Source organism: Chiloscyllium punctatum, chromosome 37 (genome assembly GCF_047496795.1).
Source record: "Chiloscyllium punctatum isolate Juve2018m chromosome 37, sChiPun1.3, whole genome shotgun sequence".
NCBI lineage: Eukaryota > Metazoa > Chordata > Chondrichthyes > Orectolobiformes > Hemiscylliidae > Chiloscyllium > Chiloscyllium punctatum.
The window spans coordinates 19,709,400-19,723,775 of NC_092775.1; the positions used below are offsets into that span (position 1 = coordinate 19,709,400).

The following is a 14,376-nucleotide window of genomic DNA, read 5'->3' on the forward strand; positions in this document are numbered from 1 at the left end:
CCTACGGGGCAGCTTGTTCACACAGAAGATGGTATGTGTCTGGAATGAGCTGCCAGAAGACATGGAGGCTGGTACAATTGCAACATTTTGAGAGGCATTTGGATGGGAATATGAATAGGAAGGCATGGTCGGGTTGGACCAATGGGTCTGTTTCCATGCTGTACATCTCTAGGGCTATAACTTTCAAAAGCTGATTGGGTGCAGATGTCCGCAGGCAAAGGGACAGCTGGAAAATGGGCAGCCTTCACAAATGACAGAATCCAGAGAAAGTATATTCCTGTTAGGGTGAAAAGGAAGGTATATGGAATGTTGGATGACTGAAGAAAGTGAGCGTTTGGTTAAGAAAAAGTAGGAAGCGTATGTAAGGTATAGACAGGATAGATCGAGGGAATCCTTAGTATAAAGAAAGTAGGAGTATACTTAAAAGGGAAATCAGGAGGGCAAAAAAAGGGACATAGCTTTGGCAAATAGAATTAAGGAGAATCCAAAGGGTTTTTACAAATACATTAAAGACAAAAGGATAACTAGGGAGAGAATAGGGCCCCTCCAAGATCAGCAAGGTGGCCTTTGTGTGGAGCCGCAGAAAATGGGGGAAATAATAAACAAGTATTTTGCATCAGTATTTACTGTGGAAAAGGATATGGAAGATATAGAAAATAGTGAAATAGATGGTGACACCTTGCAAAATGTCCATTATTACAGAGGAGGAAGTGCTGGATGTCTTGAAACGCATAATGATGGATACATCCCCAGGACCTGATCAGGTGTACCCTAGAACTCTGGGAAGCTAGAGAAGTGATTGCTGAGATATTTGTATCATCGATAGTTGCAGGTGAGGTGCCAGAAGACTGGAGGTTGGCTAACGTGCCACTGTTCAAGAAGGGTGGTAAGGACAAGCCAGGGAACTATAGACCGGTGAGCCTGACGTCAGTGGTGGGCAAGTTGTTGGAGGGAATCCTGAGGGACAGGATGTACATGTATTTGGAAAGACAAGGACTGATTAGGGATAGTCAACATGGCTTTGTGTGTGGGAAATCTTGTCTGTCAAACTTGATTGAGTTTTTTGAAGAATTAACAGAGGATTGAGGGCAGAGTGGTAGATGTGACCTATATGGACTTCAGTAAGGTGTTTGACAAGTCTCCCCATGGGAGACTCATTCGCAAGGTTAGATCTCATGGAATACAGGGAGAACTAACCATTTGGATACAGAATTGGCTCAAAGGTAGAAGACAGAGGGTGGTGGTGGAGGGTTTTTCAGACTGGAGGCCTGTGACCAGTGGAGTGCCACAAGGATCAATGCTGGGTCCACCACTATTTGTCGTGATTTGGATGTGAGCATGAGGTATTGTTAGTAAGCTTGCAGATGATGCCAAAATTGTAGGTGTAGTGCACAGCGAAGAAGGTTGCCTCTGATTACAACGGGATCTTGATCAGATGGGTCAATGGCCGAGAAATGGCAGATGGAGTTAATTCAGATAAATGTGAGGTGCTTCTTTTTGGGAAAGCAAATCTTAGCTGGACTTAGACTCTTAATGGTAAGGTCCTAGAGAGTGTTGCTGAACAAAGAGACCTTGGGGTGCAGGTTCATAGCTTCTTGAAAGTGGAGTCGCGGGTAGATAGGATAGTGAAGAAGGTGCTTAGTATGCTTTCCTTTATTGGTCAGAGTATTGAGTACAGGAGTTGGGAGGTCATGTTGCGGCTGTACAGGTTATTGGTTAGGCCACTTTTGGAATATTGCGTGCAATTCTGGTCTCCTTCCTATCGGAAAGACGTTGTGAAACATGAAAGGGTTCAAAAAAGATTTACAAGGATGTTGCCAGGGTTGGAGGATTTGAGCTATAGGGAGAGGCTGTATAGGCTTGGGGCTGTTTTCCCTGGAACATCGGAGGCTGGGGGTGACCTTATAGAGGCTTACAAAATTAAGGGTAAAAAGGCAAAGTCTTTTTCCCTTGGTGGGGGTGGGGGTGGTGGGGGGGAATCCAGAACAAGAGAGCATAGGTTTGCGTAAGGGGGGGAAAGATATATAAAAGAGACCTAAGGAGTAACTTTTTCATGCGGAGGATGGTGCATGTATGGAATGAGCTGCCAGTGGAAGTGGTGGAGGCTTGTACAGTTGCAGCATTTAAGAGGCATTTGGATGGGTATATGAATGGGAATGGTTTGGAGGGATATGGGCTGGGTGTTGGCAGGTGGGACTAGGTTGGGTTGGGATATCTGGTTAGCATGGATGGGTTGGATCAAAGGGTCTGTTTCCATGCTGTACATCTGACTCTAATTTCTATTGGTGATTAACTTCATTAAGGAATTAGGAAGCCATTGAAATAAACTTGCCTCTTTTGTTTAAATGCAAAAATAATACTTTTAGGAGGTTAAGAGTAGTTGGGGAGTCCATAAAATTGGTTCATAACTTGATCTAAACTCTGGATTTAGATGGCTTCTAATCCTTAAGTGAAAAATTAAATATTCTGGATGTGCATTAGTTGGGATGTTGGGTGTATATCAGTGTATTTATGCTGTGACTGAAAATTAGTCCTATAAATTAGCATATGTAATTAATTTTGTTGCCATGCGGCAATGTTTGTTGAATAGAAGAATATTAAAAAAAAACCTGAAATGCAGATGTGACTATTTGTTCTCTGTAATTGACCAAGGTTGTCCTTCAGTCATCAATGCTATTAAATTTTAAATTCAAGTTTGAATCTGAACCAAGTATTAAGTGGTTGCCTAATCTCAACATGTCTGCAGAAGCTGTTTTGTTTTGACCCAGGTTTGTTGAATCTGACTGTAGACTTCTGTTTAAACAAGCACAGAGTGGAGAATATTGCCCATTGAGCTATAAGAGGAAGCTATTTATGGCTTTATAAATGCATTTTATAACCACTGAATTTGCTTTCTTTGCCACAAATATCAGACTGTATTTTAAATATTGTAGCTTTTCCAAAATAATCCATTGCTTCTATTGTTTTGACCATTCCATTTATTATAGGCGTACGTGGGCTGAAGAAAGAAAACTTAATACAGAGACTTTTGGGATTTCAGCTAAATTTCTTCGTGGTCGTGGTTTTCGTGGAGGCTTCCGTGGAGGAAGGGGCCGTGGAGGAGGGAGAAGGACCTCTTCAATGCCAAGAAATAGTGGCGGTAGCAGGGTTTAGTAAGGTATAGCGTTGGATAAATTGAGAAATTTCTTTTTGGGGTATGAAGGACTGTCCTTGAGTGCATTCTTGGACTGATGTACAGGCCATTCTGTTGTAACGTGCATTTTGTTAACGGGTTCGCTATAACATAATTGACAAATTAGAGACACTTTCTAAAGCATGTAGTTTTAAAGTGTGTATTGATTAAACACGATAACAGCCCCAGTAGTTTAAATGTGCTGCTTTACACAATTTTCTTAATATGGGATTTCACAAGAACAGAACTGACTGCAGTGTATAAGCTTTGAATTGATAAGGTCTGACAACTATTTTATTGGATGCTGACAAGTTTTTTTTCCACATTAGGTGCTAAATATTTTTGAGCAATTTTAAATGTGCATCAGATAAAGGAACATGAAGTGCTCAGACAAGGATTAATCCATATTGAATCTGGGCAGTTCTCCTAAAGCGCAAATAATTTTTAAAATCATTATGCAAACTAATTTTTTCTTTTTCTTTTCTCTTCATGAGGGTGTTTTTTTTGTTTGCAGCGTCTTGCTCTTGTTCCTTGCTTGTGCTTAGTTTCTGTCAAAGATGTAATGTCTTAAAGATCTGAACTGCTTTCCACAATGTAAATGAACATTGGTGGCATGGTGGCTCGGTGGTTAGCACTGCTGCCTCACAGCACCAGGGACCCAGATTCGATTCCAGCCTCTGACAACTGTCTGTGTGGAGTTAGTGCATTTTCCAAGTGTGTGTGTTCCTCCCACAGGTCAGGTGAATTGTCCATAGTGTTAGGAGAGTTAGTCAGAGGGAAACTGGTCTGGGTGGGTTACTCTTCGGAGGGTGGACTTGTTGGGCCAAAGGGCCTGTTTCCACACTGTAGGGAATCTAATCTAAAATGTTGCTATTTGAAATTAATTAGTATGTTGACTTTGTGCCTTGCAAGGACCTTGAGCGATAGTCTGTGCAATTTAACTGTAGTTAGTTAATAGTGCACATTTTTTGGATGGCTATTCATGTCAGTGATGTGCATTACTAGTGAATTACGGTTTTAGATTCAGGAAACTAATGTATACTGCATTGAATAGAAATTTCAGGATGTAATGTCTGTTTTCATTGCAATGCAACTCCCTTAATTCTATTGAGTAGACCTATAATGATGCACTTGGACCAACCCATAGAATGCCTAGCCTGAGAGTGCATGTTTCTCTGCATTAGAATATTGGAAGGTAATATAAACTTGAATAATTGAGTCTTTAGAAACATGTCCTACTCAAAGTTGTTTGAATTTCTCCAATGGAGTGCAAAAGGGCATGCCAAGAGCAGCACCAGGCAAAGCTAAAAATGAGGTGTCCATTTGATAAAGCTAAAAAGAGACTTTCAGTGCCAGGAAGCATTTAGCAGTATGTGATAGCTGAGTGGTTCCACAGCCAATTCATAAAATCTAGGCACTACAGTTCTGCATACTTAATCATCAATACCTTGACAGTGACATCAAGGACGCCTCTAAGCAAAATTGAAATCAATAGGAATCAAAAACTCTCTAGTCAAATATGTGGCACAAATGAAGGTAATTGTGAAAATTGGAGGTTGGTAATCTCCTCAGTAAATAGCTGCTGGAGTTCCATGAGGTAGTGTCCTAGAACTAAAGTTCAGCTACTTCAAAGACCTCCCTCTTTCATAAGGTCCTAAGTGGGATGTTCAGCAATATGTGTGGCAACTCCGATACTGAAGTAGCCCATATTCAAATGCAGCAAGACTGTGGCAAGCAAAATAAATGCCAGATAATTGCCGTCCCCAGTACTGTCCCTTGACATTGAATGGCATTACCTACTACCAATATCATGGAGGTTACTGTTCACCATGGATCAGTATGTATGAATGCCACTTTCATATCCTCAGCTGGTGTGGGAATTGAACCTGCACTGTTGGTGTTATGCTGCATTGCAAACCAGCAAACTGAGCTAGCCATGAAGGTCCTACCTTCTTTGTCTGCCTGTCTCTCTCTCTTCCTCTTCCTCTTCCTCTTCCTCTTCCTCTTCCTCTTCCTCCACACCCCCCCCCAACACCGGATGTGATGTTTAGGTATTAATTAATCACTTTGTCCCCCTCTAATAAGAGAGCGGCCCTATGAATCTTGGGAACTGTGGCAATGTCTATAAACAGTGGTTATGAAAACATGTGGGAGACTAGGAATCTTCCAGCAAGTAACTACCCTCCTGATTTCTGAAAACTTGTCCACCATCCAGGCACACATCAGAAGTGTGATGGAAATCTCTCCATTTCTCTGGATGAGTGCAATTCCAACAACACTATCCAGGGATGCATTGCAAAAATTCACTAAAGTACCTCAGACCCCACCTTCCAAAACTCTGACAGCTTCCATCTTAGAAGGACAGGAGCAGCAGCAGATGCATGGGGACATTACCACCTGCAAGTTCCTCTCTTAGCCACTCACCATCCTGACTTGGCACTGTTTTGTTTTCCCATCAGTATCACTTGGTCAAATCCCACAACTTAGTGGCATTGTGGGTCTACTTAGAGCACATGGACTGTAGCAATTCAAGAAGGCAGCTCAGTGCCACCTCATGGGCAGCTAGGGATATGGCCATAAATTCAGGTCCACATCCATTAGGGTAGTTTTAGTGAGGGGAAAGCATTCCAATCCAGTAGAAACAAGTTATAACAGGTCTTTACAATTTGAAAAGTGAAACTGAGCAACCAACTGGCCAAGACTAACCAATCAGATCAATTGTAGCTGGACTTGTGCAGGTTTTTATCCTGAAGTTTCTGCAAGAGTCACAGACAAGTCATTTTATCATTTATGACTTTCCCACCCTGTCTATCTTCAGAATTGGCTTATCCAAATCAAAGATACTTTCATGTTTGCCTATTGATGCAAGTGTGTTATGAAAGATGAACTTTTTTGCTTTTCATCTCATGTTAGGTTTAGAGATGGAGCAACAAGTCCTTTTGTGAATACTTGTCATGATGTATTGTGTATCAAAGTTAATTAGCTGCTGAAACATTTGCATCAGTGCCTGGATCATGCATTAATTTTTACTTTTCGTTTACATTTCAGAATCTCTCGACGATGCTGAGAAGATTGGGTTTTTGGGTTCTCTGTAAATACTAAGAATCAGCACTGCAGATGTTACTTGTGAAGTAGTGGGTATTCATTTTTGTTTAAATACACCCAAAGGAGCAACTGGCAAGCTAGTTGTAAAATGCTGCTTCTAGTATCCTGTCAATTAAGGTTTTGTATTGATTTTGAGGTCCTTATACAGTGAAAAAGGAGATGAGTGTTTATTTTGGGTTAACTGTGTGTTTAACAGGTGTGGGAGTAATTGCTTGTCTGTAACTGGCTAGTTTGCACAAATCGTGCACGGAAAGCTTAATTTATTTTGAAGAACAAAGCTTCCATGTTGCATCTGTTGCTGCATATGCTCAGGATTACCACCAGTCCTTTCTGTTATGCTAAAGCATCCTTGTATGTAAGTGTTTGAATGTTTCTCACCCATGCAGATTCTCAGAGCTCCATTTATGGTGCAGAAGGTTAAGGCTTGTTTTAATTCACCTTAAATTTAGATGACTCCTTTTTTGAAGTATTACAGAATCATTAAAGGAGGGTGCAGTGAACAGCAATTGGCATGAGTCAATTATCCATGTCACTTGTATGCACTTGGAATTGAGTAACTTAAATATTTTTAGATGCATCTGTTCACTTCATCTTTGCTTAAATTGTTTGTATTGATATATCCTTGTAATTTGAAAAATGGTAAACAGTGACTTATTTTCAAGTGCTTTCCAACTGCTGTCTTCAATCTTTAATGTTTGGAGTTGCTTTTCTGTTAACTTTCATGTTTGCATGGGTGAAAAGGATGGCTTCATTTAACCTGCATTTATCTGTAACTGTTTTATATTGGTAACTTAATTCAGACTCCTGGAGGCTGGTATGGGTCAGCTGGCTCCCAGCAAATAGTGTGAAAAATGGCTCCTTTTTTAACTTGAATACATTTATTCATGTACAATACTGCCACCAGGGTAAAGGAGCTGAATTTAGCAACGTAAATATTGAAACTGCTCAATGATGTTGGTCTCCTAGAATCTGAATAAATGATGCCACTATAAAAATCAGTGTAAATATGTCAATTGGTAATCAATCAGATGCATGCCCCTGGTGTAAATATTCTGAATGAGCTTCCATATTTTGAAGTTTAATGCATTCACACTAAAGGTGCAATGTTAATGGAAGTTCAACTGCTAAGTACTTATGGGATACACCTCGAGGCACAATAGATTATATAAATTCTTGGGTTGTAGCATGTGCATAACTATGGGTTATTTTGTCTAACACCACAATTTACGAATGTGCTGGATTTAAATTTGTGAAACATTGAGTTCAGAAGTTTTTTTAGTGCTATATGTACCAAGAATTGCATGGAATGCCAGGTATGATACAAAATCTGGATGTTCACTGCAGTGTGCAAAATAAGGATAATCATTTTGAGAAGGAAATGTGCAACGGTGCTCTGTACAAAGCTAATGTGTTTTGAATGTGTTAAAATACCTGCAGATGTTTGTGTTGTATAAACTTTGTTTCATTTAAAACTTTTTTGGCACTTGTTGATCTGGGAAGAGTTGGCTAGCTTTTGAAGATCACTACCTTCATAGCAGAGCATTAATTGTTCTACAAGCTAGCCTGTTATTGCGCACACTTTGAAATTTTGAAACTGACATTATGCAATGTCACAAAGCCATGGTAACTGCACTCTTGTAGCAATAAATATTGTGTGAAGTACACTTTAACCACATAGGGAAAATACCCTAATGATTTAATAAATGATGAGCAAAGGTACTTTCTCTGTCCCTTTTTTTTATTTTTTTAAATCCTTACTCAGCTTGATCTGACAAAGCTTGTGTGACAACCTTTTCCGGGTGTAGATGCCTAAACAAAGGGTGAGGGCAAAAATAACAATCTGTTATTTACTAGATACAGTTGTATCCATAGTGTCCTTGCAAAAATTCTCGAACGCAAGCTGCTTTGTGGTTCTTTAGTCATGAATCAGATTTCTTCGTACAGTTGACATAAGCTCACTAACCAAGGTGAGACTGATCATTAGATGTACACATCTGGTAAAATGCAAGAAACTTGTCTCAACATGGTTCCTTCACTTGGTTTTGCTCAGGCTTTAAGAACTTAACCTCAATCATCTCCAATCTGCTTGCATGTCAACTTGGCAGCCAACAAGCAGGTGGATTCCTCCTATCGCACATTCACTGTGTAGTTCTTCAGATTCTCTGCACATTCCACTATTAGTGGAAGTATTTCATTGCACTTAAATGCCATTCCGCTCTTTCAATTTCAAGGTACAGTTCACTCTACAATTTCCAGTTGATTATAGGCTGAGGCATGTGCCGTTTTCCTTAATTCCAAACAGTTTAAAAGTGACTTGTTTCAAATGTTCTATGAAGTGATTTCCTTTGGTCTGATTCTTCAACTCCCCTTCTCATGTTTCAATAATTTGCGCTAGCCATAATAATAATACATTTAAAGGAGGGTTTCCACTCGAGCATTGCCTAATTCTGTTGTCAGTTTCACTATCATTGCCAAGGATGATCAAGAGGTCCTATATGGATGTATTTCCATATCTTCTGCAGGTTGATGTATACAGTGTGGAGGTCCTTTCTTCCTATGTACATAGTAATCTCAATCTACATCAATTTTTACAGAAATCCTATCTGTGTCCTACTTCATGCCTGGAAGGCATGTATACTCCCAAGATATCAGTGTTTCACAGCCCTGCAAGCAACCAGCAAGTACTGCTTCCAGAATAGCTGTTTTTCCTCCAGTTAATGTCTTTGAGAAAGCCTGTGATTTGGGGTACATGAGGATTTCCTGCAAAAGGGTAGGACTTCAAATTGGTGTCTATTACTACCACTTTCAGATGGAAATCCTTTGTCAGGATTATTAGTGGTTCATTTTGAAAAATTGATAAGACTTCAAGAAAACAGGGCGACAGTTTATTTCATTTCATATATACTCGAAGTTTTAACAGGTCAAAGCTGTTACAGAACAAGCTTTGTACAGTATAAAGTATGCATATTACAATTTCCACACTTTCAGTATCTTCCCACAATCTTCATTAGTATTAAAGGTGTGCTGCTTTCTGAGATGAGGAATTTTTTATGGTTGTTCTTTGGAACTCCTTGTCTAACAACTATCGTGGCAGTATTTTTAAGACTACGTTTCTTCATCAGTTTGGAGCATCGGAGAAAAGTAAAGAAAATGGAGGCAATGAGGGCCTACTCATGACTATTTCTTATGGTCTCATTGTTCCTTATTTAAAGCCTTTGATAGTATGACTTCTAGCAACTAAACTTGTCTGATGCCTTTTGTAGTTAGTTTTTTTTTATATGGCTAAAGCTTTAATCCTTAACTAATTTCCTTTTGTTCCCCTAACCCCTAATCCAAGATGGTCATTACAGTGGGGTTATCTTTTCCTTTTGTGCTCTGCAACCCATTGATAGTGGTTAGGTATCCAGCCTAGGGTTGTAAAACTGAAGTCCTTTAATCAAATGCTCTGATTTCTGAATCCCCACTCAATCTTCTGTGAGCATCTGGTGTAATAACCTGGGCATATCTTGATGCACAACTATTAATTTTGTAAACAAGGCCTAGGCGAACATTTGATTCAATGGCCATATCTGTATATTTGTTCCTTTAGTTCCACAGTTTTTAGATTAGATTACTTAGTGTGGAAACAGGCCCTCTGGCCCAACAAGTCCACACTGATCCTCGAAGAGCAACCCACCTCGACCCATTCTCCTACGTTTACCCCTGCACCTAACACTACAGGCAATTTAGTATGGTCAGTTCACCTAACCTGCACATTTTTGGACTGTGGCAGGAAACCGGAGCACCCGGAGGAAACCCACACAGACACTGGGAAAATGTGCAAACTCCACACCAACAGTTGCCTGAGGTGGGAATTGAACCCAGGTCTCTGGCGTTGTGAGGCAGCAGTGCTAACCACTGCCACTGTGTGCCACCAGGTCGGAAGGTCTAGATGTTCAATGTTCTCCACTAAGCCTGGACCTGTTGCTGGAGTGATTTGTATGTCCTATACACCCCTAGTGCCTCAGCCCAGAATAGGGTGAGTTGTTAGTTGCTTGTGGGATAACAACATCAGAGAACAGGTTTAGATATTACATCAGGTTGTTTTCTGTGCTTTCTGCAGCTTGCCCTTTTGTACATATATCAGTGAGTTCTGCCTGAGATAAAAAGTCGGGGGGAGGGGCACTGGGAATATGACAGGTGAAAGGGGGTGAAGGGGATGGGGGCGGAAAGGTCAGGAAGAAGATTGCAGGTCGAGGGCGGTGCTGAATCTGGGGGTTAGGACTGAGATAAGGTGGAGGGGAGGGGAAATGAGGAAACTGGAGAAATCTACATTCATCCCGTGTAGTTGGAGGGTTCCTAGGTGGAAGATGAGGCGCTCTTCCTCCAGGTATCGTGTGGTCAGGGTCTGGCGATGGAGGGGAGACAGGCCGCCTACTGCATCCGATGTGGTCTCCTCTACATTGGGTAGACAGGCTGCCTACTTGCGGAACGTTTCAGGGAACACCTCTAGGACACCCGCACCAACCAACCCAAATGCCCAGTGACTGAACACTTTAACTCCCCCCTCACACTCTCTGCCAAGGACATGCAGGTCTTTTGCCGCCTCCATCGCCTGGAGGAAGAGCGCCTCCTCTTCGCCTAGGAACCCTCCAACCACACGGGATGAATGTAGATTTCTCCAGCTTCCTCATTTTCCCCCTTATCTCAGTCCCAACCCACGCTTCAGCACCGCCCTCTTGACCTGCAATCACCTTCCTGACGTCTCCGCCCCCACCCCCTCTCTGGCCTATCACCCTCCCCCCTCACCTCCTTCCACCTATTGTATTCCCAATGCCCCTCCCTAAATTCCCTCCCCTCTACCTTTTATCTCTGCGCGCTTGGCACACCAGCCTGATTCCTGAAGAAGTTATGCCCGAAACGTCAATTCTCCTGCTCCTCAGATGCTGCCTGGCCTGCTGTGTTTTTCCAGCATCACATTTTTCAACCCTAAATAATCTTGCACTCATGCACAAATGGGTGTGGACTGTAGTATTGGTATAACTGGGATTGTCAAAACAACTGACATGTATAACCCATTCCACACTAATGTATACATGTCAAATCCTTGACTGAGTGTCCATACCTCACCATGAATTTCAGATTCTCCCTTGTCAGTTTGTCTATAATCTGTAGGTACTGCTGATAGATTTCTGATTTGCATTATTTATAATTTTGTTTTGATTTCCTTGTAATGGACCAGACATGACCCAGTAGTACTCCGGGTCAGCTCTGAATTACCGGTGTAGTATTGGTCTGTACTAAGCCGTCTGTCCTGTCCCTTTACTAAATTTTCCTTAAGTTGAGAACCTAAAGCCAGAACTTTTCGGTTTAACAGTTGACCAATCAAATTTACTAGAGGTTGCTGTATTGAGTGCTGTGGTGACGTTGACCAGACTCCGTCAAGCTTCCCCTTCACCGGGGTGCAGCCATTTCCCACCATTTTAACCAAGCAGCCTGTGTTGTCATTTTGCTTTAACAAAGTTGTGTATGGTGCTAGAGTTTGATCTGAACACTACTCTAAAACAAATTTTGGAGGTGTTTAGATTGGGTACCAACTCATGGTGTACATCTATCATACAAATTCTCATTTTTCATTAGCAGAAGTCTATTTTCTAGTACAAATTGACAATTCTTAATTACTACCACTTAGATGCAAATGTATTAACTATCAAATTAACTTGAGCATCCTACAGCTTTCAGTTAATCTGTACCCAATTTGTGGCTGTTTCCTTTCCTATTAATTGCCTGTGTTCTCAAAACAAAGTACTTATACAGTTTGTCTTCTCACGGGTCTCATTTACTTACACCTTCATTACCAAATTAAACAATTTGATCCCAGGCTTTAACATTTTTGAACATTTTTAGTCTTACATTTACAGTTATTTTACTTTTCCAGATTCAAACAAATGTTTTTTTTAAATCTATGCTTTACTTCAATTCATCCTGTCATTGCTATGGCTTTTTTTCTTGGCTTATCTTAGCATCTCTCCAGGAGCCTTGGCTACTCAAGAAATGAACAAAGGAAGGTCTCATGCTCCATAATTAATTTTTTTTTGGCTGTCTGTGTGCCCTTTCACAACCACAGTTACAGCCTCCCTGTTCTAGAAGTGGTATCTCCACTCCGCTTTGACTTTGCCATCTAACTTTTTTTTTGCCTGAGAATTAGTGTGGTACTAATTCTCACCCAGCACCTGTTATTCCAGGACCACCTCCAGACTGTTTAGCTCTCCCCCACATTTTGTCCAATTTGGCTCTCTGCTCTAATTGCTGAAGGTAGATTAAAACAGTCACCCATATGTTGTATTAGTGCCAGGATTGTGACATGATCTGAGTGTGTGCCAAACTGCCATTGGCAATCAACTTGATAAATCAATAAGATGTCAGGAAAATAGGATTATGCTTATTTTATATACTCATGGAGGAGTTTTAGCATGTCAAAGTCAGTTATGGCATTCCGTCAAGTTTTATCTATATTACTGTGTGCGTATTGAATTCCACACTTCAATATTCACCTATTCTATTAATTTTGTTTGGCATAATCTTAAAGGCATTCTGTTCCTCATTCAAGGCTTTTAACTGCATGGCTTCTGACTACTAACCATGATTGCCTGAATGCCTTTATTTCTTAGTTTCCACATGCTTTGCTTATTACTGACTTAGATTGTTTAATGCTTTAAACATATCCTACAAACCATTCAGCATATAGCTCCTAAGTGGGAGACTAAATCTGTCAAGCTGCTCTGGCTCAGCAGTAGCGCTCTTGCCTCTGAACCACAGGGTTCAGGATTCAAGTTCCGTTGCAGGGCTTGAGCCAAAAAATAAAGGTTTATGTTCAAATACAGTGCTGAAGGAGTATTGCTTTTGTTGGAGGGGTTGTCTTTTGGGTGACATGTTAAATTGTGTTCCCATCTGCCTGTTCAGTATTTTAAAGCAGGAGTGTTATTCCTTGTGTTCAGCCCAAAATGTAATCATCAGTCAACATCACAATTTCCTGGTTGTATTGAGTTGCTATTTGTGGGAATAGTGTACACATTACCTGCCTTATCAGAGCAATAACTATACTTTCAAGATCTGCAAAACATTTTGAAGTCCGTTTCATGCCACAAGGCACTATGTAAATACAAGTGTTCATTTTTGTTACATAAATGCCACTTCACATGTATTTCTCTGCAGCAGTAGTCTTACTCCCACCAGCTAGTCTCATACAATGGTGGAACCCAGTCAGGCACTTTGACAAAGTTTGGAAGATGAATATTGGTGTATTGCATTACCCGTGATCAGGCAAGTCCATATTGCCCTTTTGAAAGTAAAAGCAAACTTTAATTCTCTTAACCAGATCAGCTGCACATGTAATACTGTGAGCATTGATAGGTCTGGGGATATCAAGTCAATCACAAGAAATCACTGGGTTTGCAGATATCTTTTGCAGAACTGTTTATTATTTGTCAACGGAGCAAGGGTTTTAGTTTAGTTTTCAGTAGTTAGGGGAATGAACTTGCCATGTATGTCTTCCTCACAGCAAAATGCTCGAGTTCCTCTTTGCCAACAGCTTTCTGGGTTCTCCAGCTACTTAATTGACCAACTGTTGGAATTTGTTATGGCCTCTCACTTCCCCCCTTCTCATTTTGGGAAAGTATATTTTCAAATTGATTAGTTATTCCTCTCCCAGTGCTGTCGAAGTCCTGCTGTAGTCACGGTTGTGGGAGGTGAATGTTTTTTTCCATTCAAAACTACAGTCTTTGTTACCCTGTCCACCAATGTTTTTAGTTTGAGATCCAAAGACACATGTATCCATGCCTCCCCTTGTTACAGGGCTATGAGAACTCTTTCCTCTGTTAACATCCACTCCCACCTCAAAATAGTTTTCCATGCCCACTATATTATGGGCCAGTGTCCAGTCTGAATTAAACATTTCTAGCTGGTCCAATTTCTTTATTATTATTGTTGTGGACCAGACTAAACCCCTTTCAAATACATCAAGGCGATAGCATAGACCCTAACTCTGTTTGTTAGTTATAAAAGCTAACTTCAGGAGTTCAGCTTTCCTGATGGGAGTGGGAGGAGTGACAGCAAGGACC

The 14,376-nt window shown here is 40.8% G+C and overlaps 1 protein-coding gene across 4 annotated transcripts in view; it reads left to right on the forward strand.

Annotated features, from left to right (window-relative positions):
• The window catches only part of lsm14b (LSM family member 14B), a 28,960-nt gene extending 20,964 nt beyond the window's left edge, over positions 1–7,996 (forward strand). For all 4 annotated transcript variants that reach the window (XM_072556393.1, XM_072556394.1, XM_072556395.1 and 1 more), the window contains 2 exons: positions 2,988–3,157; positions 6,221–7,996. In XM_072556393.1, coding sequence (XP_072412494.1) covers positions 2,988–3,153 — 166 coding nt within the window. In that variant the 3' untranslated portion in view covers positions 3,154–3,157; positions 6,221–7,996. The remainder of the gene's footprint in view (positions 1–2,987; positions 3,158–6,220) is intronic.
• Positions 7,997–14,376: the final 6,380 nt, after the last annotated feature.